This window comes from Scomber japonicus, chromosome 11, assembly GCF_027409825.1.
Source record: "Scomber japonicus isolate fScoJap1 chromosome 11, fScoJap1.pri, whole genome shotgun sequence".
NCBI classification, from domain to species: domain Eukaryota; kingdom Metazoa; phylum Chordata; class Actinopteri; order Scombriformes; family Scombridae; genus Scomber; species Scomber japonicus.
In genome coordinates, this window is record NC_070588.1 from 26308126 (window position 1) to 26320057 (window position 11932).

Sequence of the window (11932 nt, forward strand, 5' to 3'; positions counted from 1 at the left end):
TCTTTACTGAGAGACAAGCTCGAGGTGATGGAGGGAGATCTGACAGGATGACCACAGTACATCCGCCTGGGGGAATGTATCTATGGGATGGTGGTGAACAGCACTGGGAAGCAGTCCTCGTTTCTTTCCTCTGCACTCAGTACACTGCTGGCCTCAGATACAACACAGAGTCACGTCACCCACGGAAATACGATGACACTGCCATTGTGGCGTGTGTCAGAGATGAACAGGACAGGAGTACAGAGACCTAGCAGAAGTCTTCACTGTCTGGAGCAACACCAACTGTCTCCTGCTGAACACCTCCAAAACAAAGGAGATGGACTTCCACAGAGCTAAGCGCCCTCTTCAGCCTGTCAACATCCAGGGACAGGACATTAAGGTAATACAAACCTAAGTGCCACGACAAGACTCCAGCAGCAGAAGCTCTCCATGCTGCAGCGCTATGAATCTGTCAAGCTCAACAGAGCAAATCTCACCAGACAAGAGGTCAGACAGAATCAGCATAAAACTTCCTGTCAATTGTCAAAATAAAACAACCTGTGCAGACTCCCGTTTGAATATTAGCAACAACCACATATAAAACAGAAAGATAAAGACACAATTTATCCATGTACCCTACTAACCCACGATAGAGAAACAAAAATCAAGAAAATGATTAAATCAACTAAATTTGAGCAAGTTAACAAAATTTGGCCGTTCAGTTGTGCTGCTACTACAGTAATTATGGTAGCCTAAAGGCACTCATTTGGCTTGATTGGGCTGCCATAATTACTATATGAACAGTACAACATGATATATGCATGTGTGTGTGGGGGGGGGGGTTCTGGGCAATAACATGTTTATAGAAATAACGGGACAGTGTGTTAAATAAGGTTAAAGGTCAGTTTATGAATTGGAAATGGCTTTTACCAAAAATGTCTGATAGATGTCGTGTACTTGTGATTGATAATCTGGTTTCTTCTGCTCTGTGTCAGTAGAAGTAATTAGCAAATAATCCAGTTTGCCCACGAGACTGATAAAGACATTACAAGGATAAAATCTCCTGGTTGAGTAACACAGCAGTTATATTCTCAAACTGAAGATTACATGGAGTAAAAAAAAACAGCAATACGGTTTCAGTGCTGCAGGCATGAAATGTACTTCCCATTGAAAGACATTAGTTTGGAAGTCGTGCTGTGTGATACAATAGATTCAGTTCTGTGGCAGCTTTACAAACTGCTGTGAGACTGGGTTGTGATTGGAGACACAACTTTTGCCCACTTTGAAGCAACTGTATTGAGAATGGTTTCAAACCATTTCATACATTCAAACTGGTATATCTGCTGGCCAAACCTTGATATTGAGCTCATGATCAAACAGTGAGTCAAACTAGCTGCTAATCAAAGTGAGAAACAGGTCATCTTCAAGATTTTCATAAACCCATGTGTTTCCTTCTATGCTGTCATCCAGTTATAGTATCCTGCCTCAAAAATCTGACATAAGGAAACAGTAAGAATGAGTTTAAATGAACTAATAAAGGAATATCTTATCATCATCTTATCATTTATCAAACCAAAACTGATGCCGTTAAAACATTTTATGCAGAACTGCAGCAAAAAATAAAAAATATGCCTAAAATAATATTAAAGCTTCAGAAATGCTCCTTAGTTGGTAGAATATCAACAAGTCAATCCTGGTCAAATGTTGTATAATTCACAGTAGGAGTCATGCACTAAAATATGGTGAACCAATTCTGTGTTTAATAAGCATGTTTTAACCCTCATACTGTGGAATTAGACAGAATTGCATCTTGTCTAATTTCTAATGTTGTGTGTTACAGATAGAACTTGTCCTGCAGGATGGAAGATGTTCAGCTGTTCCTGTTATCTCCTCTCCAGTGTGCGTGGTTTCTGGTCAACAGGCAGACAGGACTGCAGAGAGAGAGGAGCACATCTGGTGATTATAAACAGCCTTGAAGAACAGGTACACAGTGTTTGTTAGTAAGTTTGTAATTCACAGAGCTACCTTTTTCATTAGGGACCCTCAACACCCTTCTCACAACCTGTTATCCTTCCTGTCGAGTAGGAGGAATTACAGGAGCATCTTCTGCAGATCTAGCAGGATGCTGAACAAGTTCTTCTCCTATTCAGAGTAATCATATATAAACTGCTTATATAGTGTTGTTCAAACAACAATATAAATAGTATGTCTTTCTTTTCCTTCTATTTTGAAAACAGAAGTTCTTCTCTACCTTCACCGAGGAAGGCAGTATGAGTTGGATTGGTTTGACTGACATAGACACAGAGGGAACCTGGAAATGGATTGATGGAACACCACTGACTTTAAGGTTTGGCTTCAGATTGGTTGTTTATTGACAACACTGTCATGACCTGGCTCTAAAGACATGACAAGAATAGTGAGGGAGATGCAGGCTACAGGTAAATGATAAAAACAACACAAACTAAAGAAACCATGAGATGTGGACATCAGTCAAATTGGTGGTGTGTGTGTGTGTGTGTGTGTGTGTGTGTGTGTGTGTGTGTGTGTGTGTGTGTGTGTGTGTGTGTGTGTGTGTGTGTGTGTGTGTGTGTGTGTGTGTGTGTGTGTGTGTGTGTGTGTGTGTGTGTGTGTGTGTGTGTGTGTGTGTGTGTGTGTGTGTGTGTCAGTGTAGAGTGTAGAGTGTAAAAAAAAAAGATGAATTTGTAAATGCAAAACTACAAATGTACTGGGGAGCTGAGAGAGAGCGAGCCAGGCCAGGAGGGCAGTGTCCTATAAGATGGGAGCATCAGGCCCAGGTGTTTCCAACTAAGACTCTGCCCTCCAGATACCTGCTGCACAAAGAAGCTTTTCTGGTAAATCACCAGTGAAAAAGATGACAAACAATGGTAAATAATCATCTGAGACAGGATTTCTGGTTCACAGTCAAGTTTCACTTTTCACCAAACACTAAATCAATAAATAAAAATGTCACAAATCAATATTCTTTTTAATTCTGAAATAATCTGGTATGTTTTGATCATGCATGCAATGAAAAATCATTTTGAACTTGACACAATCTAGCTGGTGTCCTATCTAAGGCAATGACTGATGAGACTCCTGCATATCTAACATGCCAGTCTGGTTTTAGGGTCTGAGGGTAGACACAAAATCAACTGAACTGAATGTTTCAATTTTAATTGAAATTTGACTCTGTGATGTTTGTGAAGAAATATGGTTTTCATGGTAGAGAAGAAGAGAAGAAGAAGAGGTATAATGACTAGAATGAGGCACATTCAGTTTTCTTATGTTTCAGTGATGGACTGTGTTCATGTCAGATTAACAGTGTCACTGTTCTCTTGTTCACTGACCTGTAGCTACTGGAGGAGAGGTCAGCCTGATAATGGAGGTGGAGATCCACAGTGGGGTGAAGAGGACTGTGCACAGTTCTATACCGGCTCTAAAACTCTAAATAACTGGAATGATGTGTTGTGTGATTATCCTCTGAAGTGGACCTGTGAGAAAAATGCTGATGTCTAATATACAATATAAAGTGCTTTTACAAATTAAGCTATGATTTGCAAATTTTCTTTAGTGATTAGTGCACTTTGATGTTTTTATGTGTAACTTTAAAACTTTTCTCTGCTGTGCGAATGACTGTTTGCTTCTGCTCTGCCTTTTTAAAGTGATTTCTATATTTAAATGAGATATTTAAATGTCTTGACAGAAAAGCTTCATAAATCAATTTCCAATGTTCCAAACAACAAAAGAAGCACACAGACACCATCAAAATCATAACAGTACAAAATGCTACAGATTAATAAAAAACCTTTACTTGATTAATGTCTTCGCTAAAGAAAATCCTAATTGATACCTCTTCTCATGGCATCTGTCATATCATAGTTAAAGTAATAAAGATTTTACTTAGTTTTGTCTTACTATATTCCTGAAAATGATTTTAAATTAAATGTGTTCAGTAGCTAGCAGATCTCTTTAACAGAGTCCATCAGTGTTTGTGAATTTTACTTGATAATTAGTGTTTTTTTGCTGTTGAGAAAAGTTATCAAATGATTTTAGAAACAATACAAACCAAAACTATTCAACAGATGAGTTTATATAAAGTCCGAACATTTCAGCATAGGAGCATTACACTGGAGTCAGATGTTTGTCCTTTGTAATGATGCTAGTTAATACTTGTTGTGGCTTTTTATGTAATCATGACAACAATTAAAATATTTTGAAAAAAATCAAAGTTTCATTATGTTTCTTCTATCATCATTAATACAGAAAAACCCTGTTCTACTGGGATGTGAGAGGTCAGCTACAAATGGAGATTTCATTCATTCAAAAGTGAACCTGGTCAGTAAATATATCATCTCAATTTTAAATATTAATTTTAGTCTGATTTAATGTAAAAAAAATTAAAAAAAAAGAAAAGAAAAGAAAAAAGAAGGTAAAATCCATTTAAAAATCAGAAAATGTCATGATGACATCATATTAGTCAACTTTTTGCATGATAGAGAAACCTAATGTGGTTGCCTAGCTCACCTATAGCTAGAGAGCCACAACTACAGATCCTCCTGTAGATGACTATATATATATATATATATATATATATATATATATATATATATATATATATATATATATATATATATATATATATATATATATATAGAGAGAGAGAGAGAGAGAGAGAGAGAGAGAGAGAGAGAGAGAGAGAGAGAGAGAGAGAGAGAGAGAGAGAGAGAGAGAGAGAGAGAGAGAGAGAGAGAGAGAGAGAGAGAGAGAGATATATAGATAGATAGAGATAGATATATATATATAGATATATAGATACATTCTGACCCTGATGACCTTATTCCTCTGCTCGCCTCCGCCTAAACCAATAAAATCTTATAAAGTACCATCCCTATACATAGACGTGGCTGAAAATATTGGTACCCTTCCACCTTAAAAAAAAAACATTTTCTTATATAGCACCTTTCTACTCTTTATGACCACTCAAAGCACTTTACATTACAACTCATTCACCCATTCACACACATTCATACACTGATAGCAGGGGCTACCACGCAGGAAGCTAACCATTCATTCTCATTCACACACCGTTGGCGCAGCAACGGGAGCAATCTGGGGTGTGTCTTGCTCAAGGACACATTGACATGTGGACTGGAGGAGCTGGAAATCGACCACATCTCAAAATGAGGTGTGGTCAGGCGCATTGGTGGCGCGTTGCTATTTTAATGGAGAGAAAAGCAATTGCGCCATTGACCAACAAAAAACAGGTCTGAAGTCACTGGCGCATATTTCACTGTTATTTTTAAAGGTCGATTATCAAGATTTTAATAGGCGGGTGCACAATGAGCGTACACTGTGCCTGTTACACACACAGGGACAGGCACCCAAACATACAAAGAATTAGAAATAAAAGTATTACATCAACATATTAAAAAATACATGTCATATTGGTTAGTCATAATATTTATCAGATTTAATTAATTGTAAAGAGAGAGATTAAAATGAGAATGAGCCTCACACTACTGTGCATGTGTGTTGGGGGGGATCAGCACCTCGGAGAGTGACGCTGCGTCCAGTCCTAACAACTGTATGAGAGGTTAACATGATTTAAAAGATTTTGAACAATATTTAACACATTTTCTTGAGATGACACTGATGATCAGCTTTCCATACTTTCAACAAATAAAACCCTGCTGAGTTTACCTGTAACTCCATGACTGAACAAAATGATTTTAAAGAGAATTAAAACTGTAATTAATTAAAAAATAAATGGATTAAAACAAAGCTCCACAGCGTCTGTGAGCAGCTGTATGCACGGTGCACTGATGGGAGGAGATGTAAAAATATGCAGCACAAAGTGAGTTGTTGATGTTTTTTGGAAAATGGGTCTCAGAACCACGTCTGCTTCTGGAGGAAACTTATCAACAAGAAAAGCATGTGAACATCTGTGGTTAAAACATCTGTACTGATCTGTTAATGAAGGTGAGTGATTATTACAGTGTCTGTTATCCACAGCTGTTTATACTGTAGGACTGATATGTTGATGAATGTGCAGCTTTTGCAGCAGAGATGCTGCACAGAGCGCCTGCTGTCACTGTTCAATTGAACTAATGTATTACCAGTATCATGTTGAACAATATAAACACTTCTCTATGAACAGCAGATGAAAATCTCCTTCCAATGAGCTTACTACCAAACAGCATCCATATGTTGATTTCTGACATCATAGAAGACCCATATAGTAACATTTTATTGAAAGCTGCTTTTGTGTTTTGTCCATTAAAAAGGACAAACATCTGACTCCAGTGCAGTGCTTATACAGTATACTGAAATTGCCTGACTTTATATAAACTCATCTGTTGAATAGTTTTGGTTTGAATTTTTATCTAAAATCATTTGATGACTTTCTCTCACCAGCAAATGTTCCCTGAACGAATTATAGAGTAAAATTAAAAAACATTATAGTAAGACAAAATTAGGCAAAATCTTTATTACTTTGTTTAACTATGATATCAGAGATGCCACCAGAAGAGGTATTAATTGGAAATTTTGCAGCTTTCAACTATCATGAAATCTTTAGCTATGACATTAATCAAGTAAAGGTTTATACATCTGTTGCATGTTGTACTGTTATGATTTTGGTGGTGTCTGTGTGGTTCCCATTTAAATATAGAAATTGCTTTAAAAAGGCAGAGCAGAACCAAAAAGTCATTAGCACAGCAGAGAAAAGTTTCAGAGCAACATATACAAACATGAAAGGACATTAAATACTAAATACCTTTTTCAAAATCATTCAGCTTACTTTTACATATTACACATCAGCATTTTTCTCACAGGTCCACTTCAGAGAAGTACCACATGACACATCGTTCCAGTTTTCTACAGTTTTCTTGCCAGTCCTCATATGTGCACAGTCCTCTACACCTTGGTTTCCACCTCCATTATTAGGTTCACCTCTCTCCCAGTATCTACAGGTCAGTGAACAAGAGAACTGTGACACTGTTAATCTGACATGAACACAGTCCATCACTGAAACTTAAGAAAACTGAATGTGCCTCATTCTAGTCATTATACCTCTTCTTCTCTTCTTCTCTACCTTGAAAACCCAGAAACATATATTTTGTTCCTGTCAGACTGGCATGTTAAATATGCAGGAGTCTCATCAGTCATTGTCTTAGATAGGACACCAGCTAGATGGGTAAATCAAAGCTGTGTCAAATTCAAAATGCTTTGTCATTGCATACATGATCAAAACATACCAGATTACTCCAGAGTTGAAAAGTAAATTGACTTGTGACATTTTTATTTATTGATTTAGTGTTTTGTGATGTGTGAAACTTGGCTGTTTCTCATCTTTTTCACTGGTGATTAACCAGAAAAGCTTCTTTGTGCAGCAGGTATCTGGAGGGCAGAGTCTTAGTTGGAAACACCTGGACCTGATGCTCCCATCTTATAGGACGCTGCCCTCCTGGCCTGGCTCTCTCTCTCTCAGCTCCCCAGTACATTTGTAGTTTTGTGTTCACATATTCATCTTTTTTGTTTTTACATTCTACATTCTACACTCTACACTGATACACACACACACACACACACACACACACACACACAACACCAATTTGACTGATGTCCACATCCCATGGTTTCTTTAGTTTGTGTTGTTTTTATCATTTACCTGTAGCCTGCATCTCCCTCACTATTGTTGTCATGGCTTTAGAGCCAGGTCATGACAGTGTTGTCAATAAACAACCAATCTGAAGCCAAACCTTAAAGTCAGTGGTGTTCCATCAATCCATTTCCAGGTTCCCTCTGTGTCTATGTCAGTCAAACCAATCCAACTCCAAGTTTCTTCCTCGGTGAAGGTAGAGAAGAACTTCTGTTTTCAAAAAAAGAAAGAAAAGAAAGACATACTATTTATATTGTTGTTTGAACAACAATTTAGCTGTTTTATTATTTTAATTTAATTATTTTATTGTTTTAATATTTATATTTTTAAAAAATCCCACCTGCACAGTACTTCTTTACTGCTTTAATGCATTATGGGGTTTCTTTGTCTTATTATTTTACAAATTAATAAACTGAAAACAAAAACAACACCTTCATCATTAAGAAAATAAATGTAGGAGTGCATGGATAGCTGTGTGGTTAAAGCGTGTGTCACATAATTGCTGGTTCAATACTTGCAGCATATGAGTGACTGCTTCTGGAGTTTATTTAAAACACAGTGAAAGGTTAAAAGAATGTTAGCTAGCTTGTTGAGGGTGGAATGAAATACCAAAAAAACATGCTGCAAAATAGCACAAGATCATCCAAAGAACTTGAATTATTATTGTCAAGCTGACAACAATTATCCATGAACATAAATACATGAAATAATGAATGAATTCACAAATTTGTGTTTAAAAAAGTGCAAATATACTAACAAACACTGTGTAGCTGTTCTTCAAGGCTGTCTATAATCACCAGATCTGCTCCTCTCTCTCTGCAGTCCTGTCTGCCTGTTGACCAGGAAGCACTGCTACTGGAGAGGAGATAACAGGAACAGCTGAACATCTTCCATCCTGCAGGACAAGTTCTCTCTGTAACACACAACATTAAAAATTAGACAAGAAGCAATTCTGTCTAATTCCACAGTATGAGGGTTAAAACATGCTTATTAAGCACAGAATTGGTTCACCATATTTTAGTAAATGACTCCTACTGTGAATTATACAACATGTGACCAGGATTGACTTGTTGATATTCTACCAACTAAGGAGCATTTCTGAAGCTTTAATATAATTTTAAGCATGTGATTGATTATCACATCTTTCAAATTATTTTCATGGCATCAGTTTTAGTTTGATAAATGATAACAAACTTTATGTGTTTATTTGAGCTCAGTCTTGCTGTGTCCCCATGTCAGATGTTTCAGATGGGATACTATAACTAGAAAGAAACATTGTTATAAAAATGACTACATTCTTTTTTATTAGTAGCTAGTTTGACTCACTGTTTGATCATGAGCTCAATATCAGGTTTGGCCAGCAGATGTCCCCCTTTGGATATATAAAATGCTTTTCAAAGTCCAGCAAAAGCTTTGTTTCTCCAATCACAACAGACTTTAAACAATACTACATAGTCTTTCATTTCTATCATGAAGTCCTCAGTATTTTGTATAACTACTATTCCACCCTTATCCCTGGCTTAACGATTATGGTCTCATTATTCATTAAATCTTTTAAAGCATTTTGGATTCATAAACTGAACACATCATCACCACATGGATTTAATGAAGACCTGAATTTGAAATGTTTTCTCATAAACTGAGTGTGATTGTTATGATTACGTTTTCTTAATATTCTGTTAATAACTTTCTTTCTTTTGTATTGATTGACACATTGTATTGATATATGTTTTTAGGGTTTTTTTGTGTTATTTGTTGTTGTGTTGTTTTTGCTGTTTCTCCACACTAATACAAGTGAGGATTCCTCCTCAATGGCCTTTCAAAGTAAAATAAAGGTTAATATTAATGGAACCTGAAGAGAGTGCTATGACATAGAAAGCAAGCTGAGAATGCCAGACAAGTGAAGTGACAAGTTTGAATTAACTTGATGACCATTGAAGTGATTGCCTTGTAGGATGTTGAAGCAAACAAGACAAAGTATACATCTGTGTGTGGCACACACGGCGCCAAGGTTCAGGAAGCGACCTCACAGTGGAGGCCTGCAGCCAGGTGCCTCTCCAAAGGTTTGGGTTTTGGAGCTTAAGCCCCGGATCTTTCATTAAAAGCCTCTGATCTTTTTTCAAGCTTTATTTAAAAAAATTATTATTACTTTTAAATCTTCCTTGGACCGATTAATGGCTCAGGAACATATAGCCTATTGCAGGAAAAATAAGCTATCCATCAATCATACCCCTATTATAAAGAAAACCAAAAGAATGAATGAAATTTTCCACGCTGAACAAAACTGACTAAACCAACTAAACAGGTAGCCTGATTGAATACAAATGTTTACATCGAGCCAAGCGGTGCCGCCTAACATCAGTCTGCTGTAGTCTAAGTCACTGTCTGATCTTTCTCAGTCATTGAGTACTCATCAGTCAGAATGGACTGATGAAAACTCCATCCAGCCATGTTGTGTTACCAACCACTGCTGCAGCATCATCCAGTGATCTGCCAAACGCTGTTTCAAGTTGGTGGTAATGTATAGGTAATTTTAGAGCCTAGCCTGGCTGACCTCGTGTAGGCTAACACTAACACTATGGCCGAAATTGTTATGAGAATTTATTAAATATCCCTTGCAGTGATTTGAGTGAGAGTTTGTAATCATTATTGTTCATTCACTCATTTTGTTCGAGATGCAGCGGAGCTGTGATGTAGCAAGAATACCTTTTTCAAAGATTCAAATATATTCAAAGATATTATTTAGTTATAACAGTGAGGCAATATACATTTCAGTTTTTATGGTGTGGTGATTTGAGTGACAGTATGTAATTGTTCTTTCACTCAATGTGTTCAATATGAAGCAAAGAACTGTAATGTAGCAAGAATACCTTTTCATAACTTGCAACTTTTACTCTTTTCATTAAATCATTTTGCATTGTACTAACAGTGTCTCAATCCCTCTATTTAATGTTGATTGATTAACATGACAATAAAATAGCAGTAACAATAGTCATCATAATCATTTAGTGAATGAAGACAAAATTAAACTGAACAGGGATGTTGAAGAGTAACCTTGAAGGTGTTTTAGACTGTATGAGCTACAGTTTCTACTACATTAGCTGAAATACATTTTATTTATTGGACATTGCCACCTAGTGGACAACAAATTCAACAGCATGAAAAAGGTACCTGAAATAGAACTACGTGAGTGCTTTCGATTCCAGTGAGCCACCTGCTAGGCCTATTGACCTTAATTAGGCATAAGCCCTTAATTGACTATACAGTAACTTGAATGTATTATGTTTTAAGTCTAAATTTTGCAATTATAAGTCTCTTAAAAGTCCCCTAAAGCCACTATTTAAGGGGTTGTTTTTTCAAAATGTTCTCCCAGGGGAGCATACCCCCGAACTCCCCTAGTAACACCAAAAATATTTCAAAACCTATAAAGCTGAGTAAACACAAAAACAGTTATATGTATAGTTCTTTTTATTATTATTTTACAAAGTTACAATCAACAAGTTACAACAAACTTGTTGATTGAAGATACATTTTAAAATTAGGACTCATTGCCACATCATCCTCTAGTTTTAGCATAATGTCCTTTGCAGGTGCTCTTCTACATTGTGTGTACAGTACCAGGCACGTGCACATATAGGACCCTAGGGGTGCTTGAGCCCCTGCCCTTTTTGCCTCGTATTAAAAAGTGCCCTCTGTGCGTGTGTGTGCGTTTTTTAAAAATTACATTAGAGAGAGAGAGAGAGAGAGAGAGAGAGAGAGCTGCCCCATGGATAACTGAGGAGACATGACAGTGGAGCAACTTGAACCTGTGAGTTATGGTCTAACTAGTCTCCGTCCACTTATTCAACGTGCTTAAATATGGGTAATATTTCAGAAAAACGCTTTTTTTTGGTCAATGTGTCAACTTCTATTTTTGCCGGACGTCAAATCAGCACAGAGCAGATCGTGCGGTACAGGAAATCATGTACAAAATACAAAATAAAACACCGGGTTAATTTTCAAAATAAAATGCACCATGTTTACGGCGGATCATATTTCCCTCACTACAGGTCTGAAGTACAGGTCCGAGGTTTAGATATAAAGTTTATTGTGACTTTGATAATGTGAATGAACTCATGTTAACAATAATTTGTTGACACAAAAGAAATTGCAATTGCATATCACTTTCACCTACACAGGACACACAGCTAAGTAGTTAGCTTTCTATTAGAACTATATTTTTTAATTTTACATTACTTTCCATATTGTGTAAAGGACCGGAAAAAATGTTGGCGCGCAGCTGCCCTTCTCTGA

General features: G+C 36.8%; 1 protein-coding gene across 1 annotated transcript; it reads left to right on the forward strand.

The window, feature by feature from the left end:
* Nucleotides 1–1772: 1772 nt before the first annotated feature.
* Nucleotides 1773–3495, forward strand: LOC128367677 (CD209 antigen-like protein E). The gene is made up of 3 exons (XM_053328291.1): nucleotides 1773–1962; nucleotides 2217–2326; nucleotides 3333–3495. The coding sequence occupies exons 1-3, from the start codon at nucleotides 1804–1806 to the stop codon at nucleotides 3493–3495; spliced, it is 432 nt and encodes a 143-aa protein (XP_053184266.1). The 5' UTR covers nucleotides 1773–1803.
* The last annotated feature ends 8437 nt before the right edge of the window (nucleotides 3496–11932 follow it).